The sequence below is a fragment of the Lipophrys pholis genome, assembly GCF_963383615.2.
Source record: "Lipophrys pholis genome assembly, chromosome: 1".
Classification (NCBI taxonomy): domain Eukaryota; kingdom Metazoa; phylum Chordata; class Actinopteri; order Blenniiformes; family Blenniidae; genus Lipophrys; species Lipophrys pholis.
Genome location: NC_137635.1, coordinates 50,059,876 through 50,085,928, shown reverse-complemented (window position 1 = coordinate 50,085,928; position 26,053 = coordinate 50,059,876). Strand labels below are relative to the sequence as shown.

The 26,053-nt window shown below is 43.2% G+C and overlaps 1 protein-coding gene across 3 annotated transcripts in view; it reads left to right on the top strand.

Moving 5' to 3' along the window:
• The window catches only part of pard3ab (par-3 family cell polarity regulator alpha, b), a 262,388-nt gene that overhangs the window by 133,651 nt on the left and 102,684 nt on the right, over nucleotides 1–26,053 (top strand). For 2 of the 3 annotated variants that reach the window (XM_080487989.1, XM_080487991.1), the window contains exons 9-15: nucleotides 59–474; nucleotides 4,101–4,240; nucleotides 5,191–5,319; nucleotides 8,706–8,741; nucleotides 12,466–12,513; nucleotides 24,117–24,305; nucleotides 24,911–25,081. In XM_080487989.1, coding sequence (XP_080344115.1) covers nucleotides 59–474; nucleotides 4,101–4,240; nucleotides 5,191–5,319; nucleotides 8,706–8,741; nucleotides 12,466–12,513; nucleotides 24,117–24,305; nucleotides 24,911–25,081 — 1,129 coding nt within the window. The remainder of the gene's footprint in view (nucleotides 1–58; nucleotides 475–4,100; nucleotides 4,241–5,190; nucleotides 5,320–8,705; nucleotides 8,742–12,465; nucleotides 12,514–24,116; nucleotides 24,306–24,910; nucleotides 25,082–26,053) is intronic. The other variant, XM_080487990.1, reaches the window with a different exon arrangement.

Genomic DNA, 26,053 nt, shown 5'->3' with positions numbered 1-26,053 from the left:
GTGAATCGGTTGTGTAATGGACTTTTTCTCTCTGTTCACTCTCCTTTTTTTGTCCCAGAGCTCAGAATATGTTTCGCCAAGCCATGCGCTCCCCGGTTATCATGTTCCACGTGGTTCCGTCCTCCATGAAGACCCACTACGAGCAGCTGTCCCAGGCCGAGAGGAACCCGGCGTACGCCTCGGGCCGCTTCAGCCCCGACTCGCTGACCGGCAGCACCGTGTCCGGCATCGACCACCCGCCCCAGAGGATGTCCAGGCACGGTTCTCAGTCGCACCCGCACTCCCATCCACACCCTCATTCCCACGCTCACCCGGACCCGACTGACGGCTACCCGCCCATGACTCACCCGGCGGTCTCTGCCGCCAAGCCTCCGACGGGCCACACCCACTCCCCGCAGAGGGCGCTCAACTCCACGCCGACGCCGGGCTACACCAAGAAGATCGGGAGGAGGCTCAACATCCAGCTGAAGAAAGGTGAGGCGGAGGAAAGTCTGAGCAGGAATACATACACAGAGATACTAAATCACTGCGGCCTTTTGGTTGACACTTCGGTTACATAACACTTCACGTGAAAACGCATCGTTTTGGCATTTTCCTTTTAGAAAAGTTTCATGTTTAGACAGCGGTGTTTTGGAAACTTTGTCCGTTCGCACGGCAACAGCTGAATCCATATGATTTATAAATGAAAAAAAAAAGGTTGGAGTTACGTGAGGCAACGGAACTCATCACCCATGTATTACCGTTGTTAACTTGTCAAAATCCATAAATCAGCCACGTCATCGTTTTAAGTCACAGGTTTGACCCCAGAAAGAAAAAAATGCTTTCTACACCGGAAACAGACATCATGAGAAAAATACTCTCTTTGCTGGGAAAAAGTCTCCTCAGTCTCGGCACGATGTGTTATATCATTTTGTGTTTGAAGGATCATCTGTTTATTTCTAGAAGGTCTGTGAATGTCTGTGTTCGTGCTCCACATTCCTCCAGAAAGCGACTGCTCCGTTATGTATTTTCCTCGCCTTTGGATTTCAACTGTAAAAACAAGCCATTTCCTCATTCCGGGCACATCAGAAACAAAAAGTGTTGGAACAGTTTGTTGAGAAGCGGTACAAACACTGGAGCATACAAAATGTGAACAATGATGTAACAGGGCTTAGGTAAACATCCGGAGTTCAGCGCGTCGACGTGAGGAGCGAACAACAGAGCCCGAGCAGGCTCCGGCAGATGGGGATGTGGAGCGACGTTGGGGCCCAAAACTTTGGGGAGATCTCTTCAGGCTTTGACTGACGGCTGGCGCAGGTGGTGCAAACCTCTGCCAGCAGGATTCCAGGTGCTGCTGCCAGGTCCCGGCGCCCGGAGAGCTTTTTGCTCCCCGCAATGTCAAACGCCACGGTGTGAAAAGTCTGGCGGGGCTGCAGCATATGCCCGTTGATGTTTTTTTTTTTTTGTTTTGTTTTTTTTACACAAAACCTGCCTTTTCTTATGGGACTGGAATCGGCCCAGTACAGCCCAGCTGCTTGATGCTCACTCCATCTCCAGTCTGAACCGTTTCCCCCTACTATTGTAGTTTTCTTTTAGTTTTTTTTTTTTGCAAGGCATCATTCTGTGCATGATACAGCAGGAGATCTGCTGTGTTCGCAGAGAAAGACCTTATCTCCGCTCATTCCCACCTTTTGTTTGCCGCTGTCGGAGCCGACACTTGCGGGGATTAACGGCGACTCCCAAGAGGCCCTTTCGGCGCGCCCGTTTTGTTTTTGAGTGTCGACTTAAGCCCGCGGCTTCGAGCGCAGATTAAACTCCCGCATTGTTTATGCGCTCGAATCAGACGCCGGCCTCCTCGCAAATCCCGGGGAGTATCAAAATCAATCAGGGCATCCTATTCCGCGCAGGAAATTGCTTAGGTATGTCTTAATCAAGCTAATGGGACTTTTAAAGATCCTCCTCCCTGTTTAAAGCCAGGAACTCTACGGGCATTTACCGGTGAGTGTAATGCCGCACCTCGACTGCCTGTGGGAAGTTGATTGGCTCATCAATGTAGGGGATTAGGAAGAGGATGTGAAACAAGGATGGCTAAGTGTTCTGCTATTCTTTCGCATCAGCTCAGTCAGACAGGCGGGGAGGATTAAGGCCAGAGCTCTGATACAGCATGGAGCCTCATTATTGTCCCCCATATTAACTTTTTTTTTTTTGTCAACAGTCTGAAAACAATTCCATTTGAAACTGCTCCTCAAAAGCATACTGAGGGGAAGAAATGAAGAAGGAAAAAAATAAAAATAAAAAATCACTTTCTTCAAACTTTGTAGTGCAACATCTGGTCCAATGTAATGCAGAGAAAGGAGGAGACTACTGAAGTGTGTTGACAGAGTTAGTTATAGAGTATAATGTCAGAGAATGCTTGTTTTTTTGCTTCTCGCTTTCAGTTGAATTTAAAGATAACGAATGATAAGTGCACAGGCTGAACTCTTGTACTGGAACGGTGTAATTGCTTGCACTTATTACATGGTTCAACTTCGAGACTTTGCCTCGACTTATAATATATAACACTCATAGTAATAATAATAATCATCATCATTCTTTATGAACGTGTGCATGGAATCTGAGCTCTTCATCCGTTATCCTTACGAGGAAGTAGTGGGGACTGTTTCTGATGATTTATAATGATGCACTGGTAATGCAGAGAATTAACAGAGATTAATAAGCGCACAGAGATCAGCAACATTTAGTTAAGGTGTGCTGTAAAGGTCAGATCACAAGGAAAGGAAGAGCGATGACTGTGTTTACTCGCAATAGGTGGAAGTTGGGCCCACTGGCTGCTTTCATGTGAGTCTTGGGTGATTTATTTTTTTTTTAACCCCAAAATTGTTTCATATTGCTTTTTGCATTTTTTTTTATATAGAAAACCTTTGTGTTCACACAGCAACGTTTTGGAAACGATGTACGTTTACACAGAAGCAATGTTGGGCCACTAGTGGGTGCCGTTGCTTGTTTTTTGGTAATGAAACAATATATACACGGTGTCGAAAAATATGCTAAACATTAACAAAGGTAAAGTATTTACTATGACCGTGGTGTGCATGTGCAGTAGCAGCGTTTCAGAAGAGTTGCGTTCTCTGCCGTTTCCATTTTGGGAGTTCGTTTTCAGAAAGATGTTTTTTCAGCACTGTTGCCGTGTAAACATACACACAAAATGCAAGGAAAGTTTTCTGTTTTCATTTGAAGAGGTTGTCTTGTAAGCAAGGCCTTATGAGCTTAGTTTGATAACATTAAAAAGAACAAAAGCTCGTACAGGGTGGGCTGAGAAAAAAAAAGCATCGCCTCTGCCCAAACCCTCTTTTGGTGTTCTTGAAGGGAATATACAATTATTAAATGTGAACAACCAAAATAAAACTTCATTTCATTTCATAAGGGCTGAGAATTAAAAAAAAAAAAGAAGCAAAACAGATCATTTAAATTTTTTTTTTCAGTTTTATCAAAATGTGTCACTTTCTACATCAGAAAAGTCAAACGATACAGCCTTATTGGAGCTCTATTGAATAATACTGGAGTTGGCAGCATTTATAGATTATTGCATGAAGATTGAACACGAGTTTAACTGCAAAAAGTAAAACCCATCATTATTTGGCACGATTTCTGCAGCCTTTGAGTTTGCATTTTTTTTCACAAATTTAACTTGATCGTATGTCTTTGATGCCAATTCTCTTTCACTAGATTGTCCTCTTTGTTGTTATTATACTTTGGAAGATCATCCCGCAAGCCAGATTAAACCTTTTTGCAGGCCACTTCTGGTCCGCGGGCTGCATGTTGGAAAACCTTAGTCTCCATGTAGCATCTTTTAAATGGATTGCAAATACAATCAAAATCCTGTCATCCTTAAAGCTTACTTTTTTCAACATGGAAACTTAACTTTTCTCACTTTTCCCCGATGTGCCACGATGCTGATTAGTTCCTGATCTGCTAATGTCTGTAATCAGTCACACATGCTGGGCGCAGACAGATCCTGCTGCATCTAATCTTGTTATTAGAGCAGAGCGTTGCGGCTGGCTTTGGGGGGGTTTGTGTCTAAATGTGAGAAGTCCCTCATCAGATCCTCTCTCGTCCCGCAGGACCCGAGGGACTCGGCTTCAGCATCACGTCGCGGGACGTCCCCATCGGCGGCTCGGCGCCCATCTACGTGAAGAACATTCTTCCTCGGGGGGCCGCCATCCAAGATGGCCGCCTCAAGGCAGGGGACAGGTTGCTGGAGGTGAGAAACACAAGACAGCATTCCTTTCTCTACTTCTTTCATGCACCGCTAATAATATTCATAAGCAATGATAATAAATAACGCCACTGTCGCATCTTTCAATTCTAAAAATACCGTAAAAGATGCATGCATGCAAACCCATGCAGCAAGGCATGTCCCTGGAATCAAAACACATGTTTTATTATTGTGATTTGCTATTGCTAACAACTACTTATTGTCTGGATCCTAAAAATTTAAAATGCAATAGTCTCTTGTCCTTTTTTTTGACAAGTGGAAAATACTTTCAATCTTTCCCAGCATACACGCCATCCATCACATTTAAAGTGCAGCTAATGGATTAAGACTGAGTGTGTTTTCATGGAAGTCGCACGTCTTCTAATGAAATCAGAAAACGTGTTTTTCTGCTCTATGTGCACCCACCTAGCAGCTCGGGAAGTTTTTGTCGTCTCGCGCCGTGAGACCATTTGCATAAAGGATTACAATTTGCAGCAACACATAAAGTTTGAATGCTTAATTTCTCCAGTTGTTCAAAGCTTAGAGCCGAACTGGTGCTGAATTGTTCTAATCGAACCTTTTGTACAAGCCGCCTAAACCTTTTTGGGGAAATGTGTAGCTTTGCTGTTAAACTCCAGCTGTCTGCAAAGAAATTAGTTTAAAAGAAAAATAAATCTGTGTTTACTTTGACATTTTTACGACTTTCCTGGTGGTTTGGCCCGATTGGCAACTCTTGTGTACTTGTTGTGGCCCACGGGCCTTATGTTTGACACCCCTGGTTTACATCCAGGACTAGATCCTCTTTCAGTCACGTCATCAGAAGTTTGATATCGGTCAAGCGGCCACGTTTACGTCTCATTTCAACTCCAGGTTTAGTTGAACTGATGTTAAATTAGTTTGTTGTGTGAACACACACGCTGTGGAGAAGATGGCGAATCTGTGTGTCTTCTGTCCAGGTGAACGGCGTTGACCTGAACGGGCGGACCCAGGAGGAGGTGGTGGCGCTGCTCCGGGCGACGCCGATGGGCGGGGCCGTGTTCCTGCTGGTGCTGCGCCAGGAAGACACTTTCTTACCGCGAGACGTGGTGCGTCTGTCACTCTCCCTTCAGTCAGCGCAATGTATCCCGCGTCATGACAAACGCATGCCCTCCCCCGCCCCCACCTCATGCATGCTGGAGTATAGATTATGAGTGTGTGCTGTCACGTTGTGCTGTTAATCCCCGCAGTGAGCGCCGCCGTGTTGTCTTCTCATTTCCCGGCCTAACACAAACACGCTCGCCGAGCATGCAGATTGATTGTCCCGCTCCGTCGCCGCACTCCGCTCCATCATCACGCCGCGGCTGGCCCGCGAGGAAACCTGTAGAGCTTCCGTTTTCTCCCCTTTATCTCCTTCGCCCTCTCCTCTCCTCTCACTCTGTCTCCAGTCTTTTCTTTATCTGTCAAGCCTCGCTCCTTTCATTCTCATTCCGCGGCGCCACCCGCCCCTCTCCGTTAGGTAACCTTCCCTGTCTCTCCCCGTTTCCATCTCGCCTCGCCGTGTTTTGCCTGCGAGCTGACTGTAGATTGATGGATGCGGGGATGAGCCGATGCAGGGCAGGTAGCAGGCAGAGAGTGAGAAACACACTCGGCTTGAATATCAATCAGGCGGCGGCGCGGCGGCACATTACACGTTACAAACGGCCCAACAAATCTGTGTGTGTGTGTGCGCACGCGTGCTGCTGTTGTCGCTCCGTCGGCGAGGACGCCGCTCGCAACCTGTAACGTCACTCATTCCTGCCACTCCAGCAAAGTTCAATTCACGAATGCAATATTTCACTGCTTCCCTTTGAACGAGTATCTCATCTGAAAAGTCATTAATGCAGTACGTATTGTATTGATCAAAAACACACACAATGCAGCGTTGGTCTTATAAAGACTGATGCATTCAAGTGTGGAGCTAACATTTCACAGAAATCCTTAAAAAATTTGAGAATCTTGAAGGTAGAAATGTTTCGTTCCATTGGCCGTAAAGTGTTCAAGTCTAGAAATGTCTTTAATTACAACTGGTTCAGGGATTCAACAAGTGCAAAGAATACAATGCATGAATACAAATAGTTCACATATAGTTCGAGATAATTCGAGTTGAAGTCGAGAATTCATGAAAAGTATGACGATTTGTGTCACTTCTGCTTTAAGCTTCACACAGTAACACTAAAATCACTGTTTTTTTCTCTTTTTAGTGACTAAATATGTTAAAAAAAATTTAAAATACAGAAAAATGGTAGTTTGACATAATATTAAAAACAATTCTGCGTCTGATTCAATCCTAATAGGCTATTTGACAATCAAGACAACAAATTACTGGATAGATGTCTCCTTTTCAGTAAAATCCAGCAAAAATGCAGACAAATTGTATTCAATAACTCTGAAAGTTTTACACTTCAGAGCTAATTTTGTTGTATTGATGACCTAAAATAACAGCTTACTGACATAGATGCACAGTATCTATATACTATGCCATAGTATCTCAATGAGGAAGGGTTAACCCTTCCTTGGGCTCATTACCATATTTGGTCACTTCCCGTCAATTCCAAACTCTTAATTGTAAATTAATGTTAAAAAAAAAGAAAGTGCTTAGTACATAGATTAATAATCATCACTACTCTATTTGATGTTTTCAGCTCAAAACGTATTTTGATCAGTTTAAAGACTTCATTATGTATTATTGTTGGGTAAGGGCATTTATCTGCTTTACAGAAGGTTAATCTTTAGGGAAAACGCATTTTAATGTACTGGCACATCTGCTCTGAGAGTTAGAAGTGCGGTTATAATGGACGATAACCAAGGCTGCACACTGCTTTCTGTTTTGAGAGGAGTGAAGAGTGCAGGCTGAGTTTTAAATCATGTCGGTGATTGCTCCTCGGCAGCAGTCGATGACTCCCTGCCATCTCCGCGGCTCTGCCAGCTGGCCCGAACACTCACCTTATTGAGCACTAACGTGAGTTATGGCGCTCGGCAGCCTTCAATCCGTCGCTTTCCCGCGCCCGGGAAGCCATTCGCCGGAGAGCGGTGTCAATCAGACGGCCGGTCGGCGACAATTACCACGGTGGAGGATGCAGATGGAGGCCGTCGGCCGCTTGTCACCGCGGGCGAAGTCGGATGAGACGAGGCGCCACGCCGGTCGATACTCATCTTGAGATTAAAGCGTGGGCTGTAAGTCCGGCTGACTCTGCGCACTCGGTCGTTAGACGGTGGGATTTATTTGATCTGTGGTTATCAGCTGCAGAGGGCGGAGAGCGTGATGTGAGAGGCCCCGGGGAGGATGGCACTCCGGGGAGATGGGGTCGACTGCACCCAAAGAGCAGCTCCGGTCTCCATCCACACCTCCAACACACATTCTCTCCTCGGGTTTTTAAGGTGGCAGGGACTGAGCGCCACGACACCTAACAAGAATCTGACACAAACATGTCATTTGTATCACTAAAAACAAAAAAGGACGTGAAAATGTACCCTTTTCTCTAAAACTAAAATTGTATTGATTAATTGACCTGATTATGCAGATTATTCTGTTTTTATTAGACATCAGAAAAATAATTAACAGCAATTCCTCGTAGAAATGTGAATAAAACATGATTTAAAAAAAAAAAAAAAAAATTTAAGAATGCAAATTACATGAAAAAATGACAAATGACAAAAAAAATTCATTATCAAAAATACACAAATTCTAATGCGTTTTTTTTTTTTTTTCCTTATTGCTGAAACTAAATAGCATGGAAGTTCACAGAAATATGAAAGAAACATATTGTATGTCTGTAAAAACTGAAAATTTAAGAAGGAAAAGTCAAATTAACCAGTAAGAATAGCTATAACCGGAGTTTAAGCCCACCACTTCTTATAAAAATATGACTGAAACATCATTAAAAACACAAATTCATTGATAAAAATCTTTTAACCTACTATTGTCATGACCTTTAGAGGTCATGTACAACTAAACCAGTCTTCTATAATCATTACAAATAACATACATCGCATGCAAGATGAATCTAAAACCTCACAGAAACTAGATTTATAGTCGAAATGACACTTTTTGACGTGTAAAGATGAATTAAAAATGGCAGTACCCACACCTAATTTATTAAACCTAATGTAGTGTAATAAAAAAAAAATAAAAAACAACACTCAGCAGATGTTGCATTAATGCTAAACCCACCACAGCAGGAGAAGTACAAACCTTTGTTTTTTGAATTTAGTTGACGTTAACTCAACATGTTATGAGTTTCACGACATCTACAGAGTAATGACACTCAAATTCTCATTATGCCATGAAAAGTTACTACCGAGTGACCCATCATTTCCACGTCCTGCATGCTCATTTCTCCGTCACTTTCTGTTCCTCCACTGATTCCCCCGCCTCGGCTTCCTGTGTGATCACATTGTCGCTCTAGCAGTTTGTTAACTCTTGTGTTTCACTCCCTCCTCCTCCGTCCTGCAGAACGCTGAAGCCCAGACGCAATCCCCCAGAGATTTGGTAAGACTCCACCTCGACACTCCCCAAAACGGCCCCCGGCTCCTTAATGCATGACATTATTAATCTCTAAACTGCCCCCCCCCCCTTCCTCCTCCTCCTCCTCCTCTTGCTGGAATTAAAACAGTAGCTTTTGCTCCGCCAGTAAACCAGCTGGTTAATCAAAGTGCAAGTCATTCCCAGTGCGTTTAGTCCGTAGCGCTAATTTTAATCTCCGTCCGGAGTAGCTCTGACAAATCACAATTTCATGGTTCATCAGTGTGCCCCTGCCGCAGCTGTAATCTGCTCCGTCACTGCCTTCAGAGCCGCGAAGGTGGAACCACCGGAGAGTTTGCCTTTATTTTCCCCGTCGGTCTGAAATGCGAGTCGAACAAGGGACGGCCTCATTTTGTGAAAACCTTCTCTATTTAAAGACACTCCACATATAGTCCACAGTCTTAACACATAACATCCTACCGAACGCTCCTAATCCCGTGATTGCACTCTGCAGAAGTCCTACCTTCTGTGAATAATCAGCACTAATCAGAGGGTTCCAGTGTTTCCAGCGGCTCTCGTCACAGAGTCGTTCTCCTCTGCAGCAGCTGTTAAAAGCTCATCCACTTTTTACTGCCCGTATTAAAAAGCCATTCACATTTCCATAACTCTGCCATCGCGCGCGGAAACCCGAGTTGTAATTTAACAGCCGCAGACTTTGCGTCTTCACATCTGGCCTCGCCACCTCCAGGTTACATCTGGCCAGGTAATCGGGTGGATTTTTATATTTTTGTGTGTGTGTATGCAGCACATTCGGAGCGTAATCGGGCAGTTAATTTGATTGGAGGCATTGTGGATGATCTTCGTCGTGAGGGGAAAAGTCATGTTGATGGTAATGGCGGCCGCCGCCGGCAAAGACGCGGTACAGTTCATCATCACATAAGTACAGAGTGACACTACCTGGATGAATCAGCTGGTCTGGAGTCGCTAACGCGGCGCTTTCACATCAGATCGTTGAATCTGACTTCGTAGTGTTTTACTTGATAATTGACATTCTGCTTTAGGAATGAAACACTTTGATGGGGAGCGGGAGAATGAAAACGCAATATGATGTCAGTTCTGGATTAAAGATGCAAAAAAAGAGGAGATTAAGAAATGAAAACAATTCAAAGCAAACATTGTAAATATTGTATTAGATTTTCAAGGATCTAATTATAAATGAATATGTATGAAAAATACTAAACATTTTTCAATTTACATTCAGAACAATAATAATAATATAATAATGAGAATAATACAGTAGCGGCCATAAATAATGACAAAAATTAGATTTATGCAATATTTATATTTATTTAAGGTGTAACAATGGTACGACACGACAATGACAATAAAAAACAAACAAAACCACAAGAATGGCAACAATAACGACCACATTGAACGACAATGACGACGGCCACAATAAAAACAACCACAAATAAATAATGATACAATTTCCAATGATTAAAGTTGAAAAAGTCTTGAAATTAAAGGCAGTAAATATTTATTCGATTATTGTCTCGTGTTTGGAGAAATGTTGTGATTGACTCGTTTAAACTTCCTCTGAAGTTTTTCTTCCCATATTTAAATCGTAACACGTTTCCCGAAACAACAAAGAACCGCTGCAGACAGATTTGGGCGAACGGCTCGCCGGTCAGCCTGCCTCCACCCGGCTACGCTCCGTCTCCACCCGGCCGTGCATCCCATCTCCCCCCTCGGCTCCCACCCGCCCCCTCCCATCTCCTCGCCCTCTTCCTGGAACATCAACCGCCATAATGGATTCAGCGCCTCTCAGATGTTATCTTCTGTCAGGCGCCTCATTTTAAACATCTCGCCGCTGATATCAACAACAACAGAGAGGTTTAGAAACTGGGCGGGACGGGCCAGCTCCTAATGGAAGGCGTTTCAAGGCGTAGGTTTCCCGGATTACATTAAAACTAATAACTCTTCATTAGTATTAGAGCTGCGGATTGTTCTCTTTCTCCACCTATTAGTAAAAAATATATTCAAGCAATCAATTTACAGTGAAGTGAAACTTAACAGTTTCATGTGTTGAGTCAGACTGAACATCATCAGGTTTACCTGCACTCCAGCTCAAGTTTCTTACTTAATCTCCTCATCGTGTCCAGGGTTACACTCACTCCTTGACATCGGTCCAGTGAATCAAGCATTTTTGAAAATGCGTCTTTCTGTGAGGGAAGTCGCCTGCAGTGTGTTAATCCTTCATTCAGACTTTGTAGGCAAAGTGATTAGATTTGTCGGTGATTTTATCAACGATTAATGATAAGTTGGTTAAAGTGGAGCTGCGCACTGAGACATAACTTGTTTCTACATTTTGTGAGAATTATGAAAAATGGATGAAACCGCTCGTTCACTCTTGTTATGATAGCGAGATAAACGGTTGTGTTTTGACAACATAATGGATGATTTGCACAGTGTACGTAAAACAAATCACAGTACGTCTGCTTCTAACTCACTGCACATTTTTCCAAAATTCAACAGATAGAAATTCAAATAAATCCAATCAATAAAAGTGAGAAATCGTCTAAACATTTAAGGTATTCATGTTTATCCATTCACACAACAACCTGTCAAGTGAAAACGCATCGTTCTTGCATTTTTGTTTCAGAAAAGTTTCACGTTGACATAACGTTTTAAGAACGATGTCCGTTTACACGAAAATGTCAGAAACGCTGAAAATGATGTAGACAGGATGCCAGGTCATGAGTTGGCACTGTTGGTTGTTTTTGTGATAAAACCACACACACATGCGGCAGAGAACAATACACCATAAACATTAACAAGGGGAGTACACACGGACCTTTGTATGGACAGACGACCATGTTGAATTAGTAATATGGTGACTCTCAACTATAAACTACTGAGTCCTAGGAGAAGATGGACGGGGAGTCATGACACTCTAGAGGTAAAAATTGCTGTTACTGTCCATCTACTTTGCAGAATAACTATTTGCTACGGCCATAGTGTTTCAGAAAAGTTGCGTTCTCCCCCCGTTTCGATGGAGATGGAACATTTCGGAAAAGTTCCACCTTGGGAGGCGGCTTCAAAAAGTTGTGTTTTCATTGGTTCTGCACCATTGTTGTGTATAAAGATACCCAAATCCCAACAAACGTTTTCAGTTTTCACTTTGAAATGTTGTTTTATAAATGGGGCACTTTGGATCTATTCATCCATCTAACATGTGATGCAGACAGGCCAGAGAGGTCGAGCCCATCACGCCCACGTCCACTCCGACAGGCAGTGTCCAGTCACCCAGTGGCCTCGAACTGTTTTGCACTATGAGGAGAAAACCATAGTAATCATGAGACAAAACTCACGGAATACATGCAGTTTCCACCTGGCCTCGATCCTACAACCTTCTCACTATGATGTGAGACTGCTAACTGCAACGCCACGCGGTCCGATCGGTCCCATTCAGCACTTTAACAGAATAGCCCCGTTTAAGAGAAGGTCTTCTCTGCAATTACATCAAAATAGCTGATTATTTATCTAACATTGTGAAAGCTTCCGAGCTCTGTGCAGACGCCCCGTGTTTAACCCCGCATCCACCCTCTGTGTGACGCTTGAAGCATCTCCCATACTGCTTTGCGTGCCCGTCCTCCCTCACATCCTGCATTGACTTGCTCTTGGATATTGGTGTCTAAACCTGTTGACTGTGACTTGCCCCCTCCCCCCCCCCCCCCTTTTTTTTTTTTAGCAACCGAGGCAGCCTGTGGCAGGCGGGATATCCCATTGGCTCACCGAGGTAACTGCTGCGTGACATCACCGGCTCGGGGCGTGAGCGGCGGAGGCAAATGAGATACTTTGGGTGGCTGCACAAATAGACCGGGAGTCATTTAGGCAATTCATTGCTCTGCCAATGGTCTGTAAAAACCAAACACTTTGCTGGAGGTTCCTCTCTCCGCGTCTTTCTCCATTCTCGCCACGTTGCTTTTGTCTCGCGCCTTTGTCACATTTTCCCCGTCGCTTTATTTCGCTCCATTCTTCCTCACTCTTTTTTTATTCCCCCCCCCCCCCCCCCCCCCCCCCCCCCCCCCCCCCCCCACTCTCTCGCACGCACTTAAGACACACTTTAAGATCCAAATCCTCCTCCCATGCACCTGGCTCCCACAATGGAGCACTGATCAAAGGCATCCGTCTTTACATGCCTCCCCTCTGATAGTTCCATAATGGGCCCATAACGTGAACATTCAACTCTATTGTTTACGCCATTAGTCACACGGGCTTATGGAAAATTACTGCGATGGTATATTGAAAAGCCATCAGCAGGAGCGGCGGTAATGCGGCGGCAGCGCTGTGCCAAGATGCTATCTATCACACACACACACACACACACACACACACAAAGCTCTTACGAAACAGTAATCCGCCCGCACGTTTCAGTGTGATGATGAAGGATTTCTTGATGGCGTGATGTGGCGTCGCTCCATGTTCATGACAAATCGGAAAATGCAAAAAATGACACCGGCGCTAATCGCTCGCCTGTAGACGTGCTGCTATTGTGCGGCACATTTTCAACTACAGCTCGCACTCATGACACATCAAAGCTGTTCCGCAACATAAATGCGCTGGCTTTAATTTGAATTCGCACGAGGTCAGCGTGGGAAAATCATCACATATGTGCAAAACATAATGATGTCAGTGCTTGATGCATCAAAAATCTACACTATTGTTCAACACTGCAACATGTGTCTGAACCTGTCATCAGGCAAGCGACCATAAATCATAATTGTGGATCTTTTTTAGGTTTTTATCTCAACTAAAAATAAAACATTGAGAGATTCTCAATCTTTCTGTATATTTTCCTTCGAGTGTCATCCCTTATTGTTTTAATTATAGTCACATTTTTGATATGTATTTACAGTTTTATGCTTCACCAATGTTACAATCAATTAGTTTTTGTATCTTTGGAGACCAAACATTTAAAAATTTGTGTGAGGTGATGGCTTATTTTGCAAGATAGTAGGTTTGGGAACAAAATGAGGAGCACTTTAATGATTATCTTTCCTCTTTCAGTGAGGTGTAAACATATGAGAGCTTTTCTAAAACCGTGGACTCCTATTAGATGTTTTTCAGCCTCATGTTATCGCACATAAAATTTTAATTGTTTTGTTGTAGTTTTTTTCAAATTTATTTGCAAGAGATCAAACCCGACTGTGCAGGAGAAGGAAGAAGTCCAAGATGGTTGTATGAAATCATCTCCCATCAGTAACTGTAATGAAAATAGGAATAAAAAAAGTACCAACGAGCAGAGAAACCTAAGAAAGGAGTTAATACAAACGGTCACATCATGTTAACTCTGAATCACGCTAATTGGACAGAAGATAATTCAAAGATTTTGCCTTAAACAAGTGCCAAAGAGGAAAGTCATTTCAAGGATTTGTTTGTAGAGTTCCAGTGTTAAAGAAACACACAGCAGAGGCACAACATGAAACATTTGTTCAAACCCCCCCTGAACCCACTGAGACTCCCAACAGTGAAGATTCTGATGTAATGACCAGGAACAATACTGGGAAATGACGAAAAAATCAGATGCATGAGTTTCTTCAAGAGAAAGTCCAGAAGCGACCGATCTCTAAGAAAGAGACAAATTATTCCATATGGAGGTTTGTGTTCAAGGGGTCATATTAAACAGCTTTTCAACACATTTACATGGGTCTTGTTGCTATCGCCCCAAATCCAGCTTTTCCTTGATTTTGCCACCATTTGAATATTGGATCATAGGAGCTGCATTCAGAATCTGCTATGTCCGTGTAAGCTTGACTGGCTCCGCCCACACATGCCCATCTTGGGAAGAGGAGAAAGTACTTCCTCTCGTGGTGCCATGTGCCAGAGCAGAGATGCCTAATTGTGGGAGGAGTCAAAGAGAGGGCCTACCTTGATTGGGATTGGCCAAACCCCCCGATGACACTATAAAGGGTTTGATTTCTGATTCGTTTGTTGGAGTAACACACTCTTTTTTGTGTTTTTTGAACACACTCAAAATTTAAACAAGCCAGGGTGACAGATGACAGATTTTTTAGAAAGTGAATTTTGCATCATGACCGCTTTAAAAACTTGAAGAGTTGGACGTGTGTCAATCCAACATCACTAAAATCATTTGTATAAACGCAAACAAAATTTTCACATTATCACTTAATTGCACTGTTCATTAAGATGTTTTTTTTTGTTTATTGTAGTAGTTCTTATATCTTAAATACCACATTCAATTGCTGCATTTATCTCAAAATATACATAAAAATGTAGTTTAATATCAGTCCTATATATATGTTTGAATAATTAAGTCTAATATGTCATATCTAGTCTAAATAAATGATTGATGAATGACTTCATGTCAAAATAAAGTTTAAAACTAAAAGTCGAATAGAAATTCAACACAAACCGAAATTAGAAAACTTTTTTCAAAACTTTTTTCTCCCCTTTTTTCACTTTAATATTAATTCAAGCATTTTAATTATGCAAACAACACTTTTTATTGTAGTACAGGAGCCGCTAGTAATGTGTAAGAAGTTGTTGATGGGGATTCGTCAATTTGGAGAATTTTTCGAACTAAAAATGGTGATGGGATATCTCAAAGTTGTTTATTTTGTTATTGGCATGTGAATATCTTTATACTGTATGCGATGTCTTAAAGTGCAACAATGAGGTTTTTATTGACATTTCTGGGTTAAATTGTTCATGGAACAGGGTAAATTAGCTGCATAAAGCAGAATGTATATGCCGTACTCGCAGTATGAGAACAAGTTTCTTGATTCAGCAACTCTCTTGCAGAAGGAAATGGGAAAACATCCTCCCTGAAGCTCGATCTGTATTTCAAACATGTGCTCCATAATTGCAGTGCTCGTAGATCATGTTTTAGTAATGTTCAGAGAATATTCAGCATCTCAAGTTTTTATCCTCAGATTAGTCCCCCACTGTGGTGGGAGAAGTCGGCATATTCTTTTTAAAAGAAAGTACAATCCAAGACATCGCTATTATTCTTGGTTTGCTTTCATTTTGACACAAAAAAAAAGTGTATTGACTTGTGTAACGATTGCGTCGCGTCTACAGATCAAATTGGGGAGAAGATTTGCTGTGATGTTTGCAGCTCATGCGGCGTGAAGCGAAGCACTTTTCCCATCACGGGGCTCCTTATTGGCGCTGTCCGCCTGATGGCCGACATCAACATAAATCTACCGTCTGGCTGTCAGGCAAGGACACGGGGAGGTTACCATTAACACTGCTGTCATTAAATTCAGCCTGAAGCTTGAGAGAAAGTAAAAAATTTGTGTCTTCTTTTGTCAAAAATCACTTATTTATGTGTAAAATCCAGAAGATAGAGCATCGTAATGCCACTGACTGATGGAACTGCCGATAATATCAAGATTCTCTAGCATCTTCCTCGACTAACTGATGTAACTGCAGTTGAACTTGGCTGGAAACTTTTTGACTAAATTTATTTTTGTTATGGATTTTTTTATTATTTTTTTTTATTTGTATGTATTCCAAAATATGTGTAATTTTCCAAGACATATGATTTAAAGTATATTTATTTAATTCTACTTTTTATATTCCAATATGCGTATCAAGCAGAAAAACTCCTGCAACTAAAGTGAAAAAAAAACAAACATCAGAAATATAAAGAAACTTATAAGATGATGTCAATATTACAGTTTCTGAGGGATATTGTTACCGAAAATAAAAATGTAAGAATTCAGTAAAAACTATTTAAAATATACTATTAATCTTCAACCCTGATCCACAAATAATGCAACATTTAAATACAAGCAATGAAAATTCAAATCGAGACCGAAAATGATATTAAAAAGTAAAATTTCTCAATAAATTATTTTAAGCCATTATTACCACAAAGGCAATGGAATACAATTGATTTTAAATGTTGCTGAGAGGAATTACAGTAACTTGAGAAGATCAAATATAAAGTCTTTGCAAAATCAACAAAGTGCAAGGTTTTACTTTGAAAAAAAACCAAAAACCAAACTGCTGTGATTGCTGCCTCAGGTGTGTCCAATCTCAGTGAAATCAGGAGCGGAGTTACATAACTCCGGATCATTATTAGCACAATCGAGTAGCCGCTGTGATTAATGATTGCGGCTGTGTGGCGGCGGCGGCGGGCGGGCTCGGCACCGTTTTCTGTGTCGTGTGGCGGCCCCGGCGGTGACACGTACGAGTCAATCAGAGAGGGGCCGTTCCACCGCGGAAACGGGCTTTCTGGCCTAATTAAAGGAATGTTTCAAGCTGCCACCTGGCCCGTATACACACACAGTCACCTTTAAAGCACGCTACACACGCACACACACACACACACACACACACACACACACACACACACACAGGCGCGCGCACAGCGCTATCGAACTTGCAATTTACAGTTACATAGACTCCACCGGGGAGAATTCCACAATGTCCCTAAAAAACACACGAGCCATATGGCACACTTCACACGAGCGCACGACGCCTCGGATGCACACATAAGTACACTCGCACGCTGGCGCGCACACACGTGACGTGACTGGGAGCAGCTGCTGGTGTAATTGCTCGGGGTTGGATGGGGGGGTTATAAATGGCTTCCAGTGGGCAAAGGAGGGAGAGGAAGAGGGCACATGATTAGTTTTGGACAGCGCTGCGAGAAGTGTGCCTTCTTAGTTGGTTCTTCTTCTAAACAGTGTGGCTGTCATGTGTCAGTTGGTGGCGACACACCGTCTTTCCTTATCTGTGTGACTGGCTTACTCTACCACATACACACACACACACACACACACACACACACTCCTGACGTCCTCTCTTCCGCCACGCTGTACCCGTGACTGTCGATCGCACAGGTATTTGATATTCATGGTATATCAGCGTGGAGCGGCAGCGAGACGCATCAGGACGGAGTGGGAGCAGAGAGGTGTGGGGGGGGTGTAGGAGGGACCAACAGCAGCAGTGTATGAAGGGAGGGGAAAAAAAAGAGAAGAGGGATGAAGAATTGTCTTGATCAAACAGCCTTGGATCGAAAGGGAAAGTGCGTCCACATATTTTGGGGATTATAGTGAGAGAGGGATGATGTTGAGGGTAATGGGAGTGGTGAATTTAGTGATAGAAGGTAGAGAGAGAGAGAGAGAGAGAGAGAGAATGAATAAGCAGAGATAGATTGTGCTACAGTAGGCAGCCAACAATGGTCTCCACGCCCGACTTCTCTCGGCCAATTACACCCTTCACTGCCTCCTTTTCGCCTCCCTCTCTCTCTCTCTCCATCATCACCTCTCTACTTTTCTCCCCCCCCCCCCCCCCCCCCGAGCGACTTTTCCAGATGCCATCAAATGTTTGTATGAAGTTCAGCTTGAGAGCTAATCGTTTCAGACGCGATAGTGAGGATGAAGAGGGAGGTAGAAGAACGGCGACTATTGTGCGGGAAGCGGGGGCATTCACAATGCTCTCAAATTGCTCACATGTAACCAGGCTTGGTTCGCCTGCTGGTTCGAAGTTCACGCAAGGTTCAGTTGTTTCAGGAGCTTTGTTTATCTCACTTGACCCAAAGTTCCAGAAACGTGCTTTTTGGATAAAAGCCTTTAAGAATTTTGAAATGAATCTGGCCCGTTAAGTCTCAGTTATGCTCTTATGTTCGATACACGTGAAGCTGTATGTCGGCGCTCAATGTTCATTACATTGATGTTTCAGTGCCTGAAGCTTACGGATACGAATCAACAGCGCAGTATCATAGGTAGCAGTGTGGGGGGGGGTAGTGTTGGGATTCGGCCTCCACTCTTCTCAGTATTTGTCCAGTTTGGGGTCACATGGACACGCACATAAAGCATAAAGAAGCGACTGGTCTAATAATGTAAAAATAAATTTTCAATAGCGGTGGACTTCCAGGTGAAGCTGGATGAGGGAACTTGTGCACATATCACAGACAATCATCACTTTGCAAAGCATTATGGGAATGATCCACTAACTTGAGCATAAACCCAGACTTCTATCTGATCACTTTGATCAATGTTCATCTAAACAAGGAAACCCGTTCCCATCAAAGCGCATCTAATCGACAAACAGTTGATCAGGTAATGGCTCCAATCATATTCGGATGATTGTGACGAGAAGGAAGTGGAGGAAACGGTTAAGGCTAAAGAGAGAGAGAGAAAGGTTGACGGAAAGGAGGAAATGGGCAAATGGAGATGATTTTATAAAACCGAAAGAGTCGTATAAAGAGGCCCCTTTAAAAAAAAAAAAAAAAAAAAAAGGTGAAAGGCAGAGAAAGTATAAGAGGAGAGTGAAAGTGAGTGAGCGATACTGACGTACAGTGAGAGAGGTGGCAGTGCCCGTCTCCTTTTGTGTTCCACATGGATTCCTCCCTTTCTGTCGGCCTTTCATTCACACTCCCGCGCTCGCTCCACTCCGTCATTGTCATGCTCGCGCTGGCTCTCATTCTTTTTCACCCCTTTTCTTTCTTCCGCTCCTCGCCTTTTCACCCTCGCTCCATTCGTCTCCGTCCCTCCTCTCAGGAGCGCAGCTCCTCTCCCCTCCTTCACCTTCATTCAGCTGTTCTTTACTCCTCTCTCCCTTCTTCCCCCACCTTTCCGGTCTTTAAGACCCTTCCAAATGTCTGACAATAGGCTGAAGACGCGATATCTAAAAGCAGGGTTGAGAAATTTGAGATGACTTCCTCTATTTAGAACTTTCCCATTGACATTATTTTATATGAACCAACTCTCAGGTTTATACTGATAGATGACTTTTCCTTACTGCGCACAGTTGACCACTGAGGGACCTTTGAAGGTCTTGTCTTACTACTTGACAGAGGCAGATCAAAATACTTAATGAGTTTGTTGGGTAGTTTTGTTTTCAGAAGAAAAAAACCCAATTATTTTCAGATCTAACAAAAATCTGGCACTTTTTTCCATTAGAATTAGTCACATAATAAAAGCATAATTCCTAACCCACAATGACAGCAGTTTTACTCAAATGTGAGCTTGTCGATGTCACTTTCATTACTGCTTGGCAAATTTGCTCTGATGATTGCAATGTGGCAAGATATGAGCACATCATAGTTCTTAAAAGTTATGGAAGAAGGTGTTATTTTCCTTTCATGTCTATACCATGCCCAAAATGATTTGACTATTCAACATTAAAGTATCAAGAAAAGACTTAAGAAGTCTATTATACACCTTTGTTGGCTTTATTTCCACAGTCAAACTATGGTTCTCTTTTCTTACACCTCCAGCTACATTGGTCTTTCAGTCCTCGCGCGATCATGTGTTCCCTTAGCCGAATGTAAATTCGACTGATAGTGCCAGAAAATACTGTTTTTAACACTGTACTTTACTAGCATGCACTAGTTTAAGCAAATGAAATCCCATTATGATATCCTTGTAGATAATGAACCTTAAACAGCGAAAGGATAACTCCTGGCAGTCTGAAGAGCTTAACCTCTGACCTCAACAATAGTGTGAGGGGTCCAGCAAAGCACTAATTATAATTACTTAGGTTGATGAATAATTAAACCAATGACCACAGCAATGAGAGTCGGGGAAAAAACTAAACATTTTGTTTGGGCGACGTGAAAACGCCCACCAACTCTTAACCGGAGCTAACAAGCGATCTCTGGTCCTCTTGAAAACGTGGTTTCCAAACAATCTTTCTAGTGGGTAGGGGGGAGAGGACTTGAGGTAGTGTGCAGTGCATTCTGGGTAGTAAACAAACAAAGCTAACCGCGCGAATCAGAAGAAGCAGAAAGAAAAAGTTGGAAAATATCTTGCGGGCAGACATGGAGTAGTGAGGAAGAAGTAAAGAGGAAGATGTAGTGAAAAGGGCGCTTATTGATATCTGGCCTGAAGACTGTATATCGCAGTTGTTTGTGGCTACCCTTTAGCCAAGAGCTAAATAGCCTAGCCACCACGGGCTAAAGCGGCGGAACTTCCGGTTTCAGTCCGGATCAATCAATGAGCCGTGTTTCTTCTTTAACTTCTTCTCTGGTCAGTGTTTGTTTCCGGCGTCAGCGCCCCCAAACGAGCAGCTATTGTAATTGCGTGACATTTTCCAGACGGTTTGGTCGGTTCTCAAAAGTGAATGTGAATGCCCCCCGAACCAAATGAAGGTGTGAAAATTCTCGGCTCCCCTCCCTCCCAAGTGAACCAAGTCCCGAATTACCTGAACGTGAACGGTCCCCAAGACTCCAGTGTAAGGTCTTGTCTTTCCCGTATTTAGCCCCCTCACTTTTTGGGTGTTTTTTTTTTTTAAGGGCACATGGGGTGGATGGCTAACAAGTTGCAAATGCTCGCAGTGTATTTTTTTATTTATTTATTTTCGTTAGCTGAAAGCAAAGTCAATTGAAACTGTAAAGCCATCTGTGTTGTCTGCTACAAGTGAACTCAAACCGTCGCCCAGGCTAGAGGAACAGATTATTTCCGCCCTTAAAATGACTTCTCGTCCGCTTCATAGATTTTATGTAACTGTTTTCTTGTCCTAACCCTCAGCAGTTAAAGAGGATTAAGCTGTTCATAGTCACTTTTTAATTAGCCTTAAATTTAATTTGACGGAGTGAATTGGGCTGGACTCCTCAAAATAATTGAAATCCTGTTGCCTTTATTGTTCCCGAACGCCTCCAAGAAGTTGTTTCCGATATACAAATTGTCTGAATCCTTGTTTTCAATCTATTCCAGGTAACATTCTTTTGTCTTTTTGAAACATGTCGACATCCTGACAGTACTCTTCACGCTCGCTCGTCCTTTATCTTCCTCTTTCCTTCCTCCTGCTTCCCTCCCTTTCCTCCCATCTCCGTCCTCGTTCTTTCCCCTCCTCCTCCTCCTCCTCCTCTCCTTCCATCCCTCTTTCTCTCCCCTCTGTCGTTCTACCCAGAGTAATTCCATCTCTCTCCCAGCAAACAAAGGGAGCTAATGACATGCTGACACCGAGCCCGATGATTGAATTCATTAGGCGTGCGCAATAATTGCCAGGCGAGAGCGTGCACGCACCCATCTATTCAGAGGACAGCTGTCAAATAACAAGCACGAGAGAATAGCTTTTTATTGTTGAGCTGGAGGAGAGAGGGAGAATGAATATAGAGAAAGAGGGAGGGAAGCACCTGTTGTGAAGGAGAAGAGAGAGAGAGAGAGAGAGAGAGGGGGAACTCGGCATGCCAGTTAGCCTGCTGCGTTTGTGCAGGGTTACTGTGAAGTTTACTGCCTGTTTGAGATACTTTCTTTCTCGATTCAGGTGTGTTTTAAGTCTTATATGACTATTAGGGATGAATTATATATAAATAAATTAGGCCGCGCAATGTATTGCAAAAAAATACACAATATACGTATCACCAAAGATTGACTGTTTCCATGCACTGTTCCTTCATGCACTACAAATTCAAAACAACAGAACAATTTCATCAAAGCGACATTTCTTCGTTTCTACATCTTAAGGCTCTGTAGCTCCGACTAGTGGTGGGCGAGTGCACGACATTTAAAGGGGGTCATATTATACACCTATACTTTATTGCCCCAAATTCACCTTGCCCTTGATCGCCACCCATTCGAATATTGGATCATATGAGCTGCATTCAGAATCTGCTGTGTCTGTGTGAACTGGACTGTCTCCGCCCACACATGCCCATCTTGAGAAAAGGAGGGAGTACTTACTCTCATGTTGCCATGTGCCAGAGCAGAGCTGCCTAAGTGTGTGAGGGCCTACCTTGATTGTGATTGGCTAATCCCCCGATGACACTATATAGGGTTTGTTTTCTGATTGGCTCGTTGAAGCACACACTTTTCAAAGATTTAAACAAGCCAGGGAGAGAGATGATAGACTTCCCAGGTATTGGGATGCATATTACTGTTGGAAAACCATTAGAAAGTGAAATTTGCATAATATGACCCTTTTAAAGCTGCATCTTGTACATGGATAGAGCCCTAACCAACTGATATTCTGATACAGTCTAGCAAGTAGTCAGACGTTCAATTGTTTTCATCGACTTAAGGCCCCTGTAGACTATGTGATTTTTCAGTCGTTGCAGACGAACGATAACAATTGTGGGAGAATCGTGGCGGAATCTTTGGTCTTGGTTCCAAATCGGTGGTCCTATGTCGTACTGAGCCCAGCTCTAACCCTAACCCCAAGGACAGATGAAGTCATGGTCGTGCGACCAAAGACAACCTGCAATTAATATCAGACCGTGTCGGATATTTGGGTGATCGTGACGCCTCCTGTGACCTGTGGCCTGTCAGTTACGTTTACATGTGGTGTGTTTTGCTAGAAAATGAAAGACAATTACTGAAAATGCTGACATAAAATGCTAGTACATGCCAGTATATGCTGATAAGTACTTACTTCAGTTTCCCTTTGCAAAATTAGCATCCAAACTTGGCCTCTCTCTTTCGTCCTTGTTCTTCTCCTCCTACTTTTTGGGGATTTCTCCCCAAACACATAAATGTCACAATGGCGAGGTCTCCTTTACTTTTTATGTTTAGGACATGTTATTCTTGCGCAATCATGTATTCTTGTCTCACACTACTTCATCTCGTGGCCTGCATTTATTTAGATTTTTGCTGTACTGTGTGGTGGGTTGTGAACTTATGATATTGTTAAAATCATACAATCTGCAGGAGCCTTAAGATATGCCTTCTCCTAGTCTGCATATTCTTCCTTCTGCCTTCTTATTTTAACTGCTGTGTGAAATTGATCTATGATGAAATCTGCCTCACCAGCAGATCAGATAAACTACAACAAAACCATGTATTAAAAAAGAAAAAAGTAATGCAAATTTTAGCCATCCTCCCACCCCAATTCGCATAAAATCCCATTTTAGTGTGACTGTTTCTCCAAAGTTTTGAAGCCCCGCCTCCTCTCAGAGGAGTATTGATGGGCGAGGCCCGTGGCTTGATTAGAGAACACAAGTCCCTGCCCGTGTATGCTAAGTACCCGATTTAGCACTTATGAAGCACAAGCCTGTTTTAAAACGAATACATCTGATGCCGTTAATGAGCTTGCACTCTGATTTATCTCCCCGCTATCTGCCCGGCTGCAATTTATACGCAAGCACTTTTCATTAACCTCAAGTGGCCAAATGAATGTCCTTTTTAACTTTTTGTCCTTTGGGTAACACAAAGGAGCACAGTGAGAGCACAGCCAGGCTGGAGTGGCTTTTCCCCATATTGCTTTATGCTGGAGTAATTGCACGGACGTTTCTTTTGTTTTGTATTATGCTCATTATGGTATATGAGTATTTAACTGTTTTAAAATGTACATCCGTCTCTGTGGACTCTGCAGATCTTTTGAATCGTGCTCGTGTATTTGCTGCCTAGATCACGTGTGTGGTTTTCGTGATGGGAGTAGGTTCAAGATGCAGGGTGTTGAATGCGTTTTTTTCCTCTCTCACAGAAGACGGAGGAGGACGAGTTGGTCTTGACTCCAGATGGTACCAGAGAGTTCCTGACCTTTGAGATCCCTCTTAGTGACTCGGGGTCGGCAGGGTTGGGCGTCAGCGTCAAAGGCAACCGCTCCAAGGAAAACCATGCAGATCTGGGCATCTTTGTGAAATCCATCATAAATGGAGGAGCAGCCTGTAAGGTACGACGCCCTCCGTGTGTTTAATGTATACATCGTGAGTGGAAATAGGAAAAAGAGGTGAGGAAAGTGTTTTTTTTCAGTAGAGAAACGCTTCAATCAGATCAATTTATTTAAAAATTCTCAGATATCTTTAAACAAGAAACCTAGACTTTAAAAAGTGACCTATCACCAGCTTAAAGTCATGCTTCATGGCCACTTCTTACACTTGTTTGCCTGTAAAACAGACAAAGCGAAGCAAAATGGCTCGTTTTAGATGATAAAGCTTAAGCTGTCACGAGAGCACAGAGTGCCCTCTTTTCTGTGGCTGTCTCCACGACTGTAGTCAATTTCCATAGTCCTTCAACTTGATTGTTTTTCGTACAAACAAGCGTGTGTTGACAGCAGATAATAACAGACTTAAAAAGCACTCCTCTCTGCCAGACATCAGATCATCACTAAAAACACGATATGCTCTTTGAGAGCGTGTTTGATCGCATCAAGGTCACTGGAAAGTTAGAAGAATGGCTGTTTTTATTTGTTGTATAGTTCAGTAATTGGAGAGTGAAAAGTCTAAACACACACACACAAAAAAAAAAAAACACCTCTGTTGTCTCCTGAACCTAAAGGACGGACGCCTGCGAGTAAACGACCAGTTAATTGCTGTCAACGGAGAGTCGCTGTTGGGCAAAACCAACCAAGACGCCATGGAGACGCTTCGCAAGTCCATGTCGACGGAGGGGAACAAGCGCGGGATGATCCAGCTCATCGTGGCCAGACGGGTGGCAAAAAGGAACGAGGTTTGGAAAAAATACTAACTGTATGCAACAGTCAAACATGAGCCGAGTTACTACCATGAGGTTCTTTTCTATTTCCTGTTTTGGCCAAACGAGTGCTGGAGTCAATCCAAGCTGACACAGACAGGGTTAAAGACAGAAAGAGTGGCAATGACACATTGACAGTCTGTAATTAACCGACAAAGCGATTTTTAATGGAAAATAAAAAGCTTAAGAATATCCGGAAATGTCTACAAAAATGACAGCGAGGGTTTGGAATGAAAACCTCTACAATCAGGGGCCTTCTTATATTTTCAATACCACTGCATCCCAGCTGAGTAAAGAGAAAGGCGGGTTACATCCTGGACAGGTCACAGAGAGATTTCTGGAGTCAACAGTTAACCTATAATGCACGTTTTTGGACTGTGGGAGGAAACCGGCGTGTCCAGAGAGAATCCATCCATGCATAAGGAGAACAATGAAGCTGTGAGGTAAGAGTACTTAGCACTTTATCAATGTACGGCCCCAAAAGCCCTCTTGTATAAAAACAAAATATAAGCCGAGCCAAAGCAAACCACTGGGGGATTTTGTTACGAGCGTCAAATAATTCTTTCATAGCATATAAGTAAGTGGTCAGGTCATAGTGGCTTCTGACCACTCCCACTCTCTCCTCCCTGAAGGCTGCCTGAGGAGGGGAGGAAAAAAAAAAAACACATCCATGAACCGAGCTACACAACTTTTTTCCCCCACCTCCCCTCAATGTCATGTTTTTACATTCTCTGTACACCTTGGCCTGTCGCCGGTATCAGCGCCGAGTCTGAATCCGTGCACGCTCACACACACATCGCCGCAGCGTTGCCGGCGTGCACGTGTGCGCCTCTGGCACTGCCTGCTCTCGCTGCTCTGCTCTTTTTCCAACCTGGTGTGTCAGAGTTTTGATTTCCCCTCGGTCCGTGTGGTAATTGAAAGCAGAGGCTAAGCCTGGAGGTGTGTTTC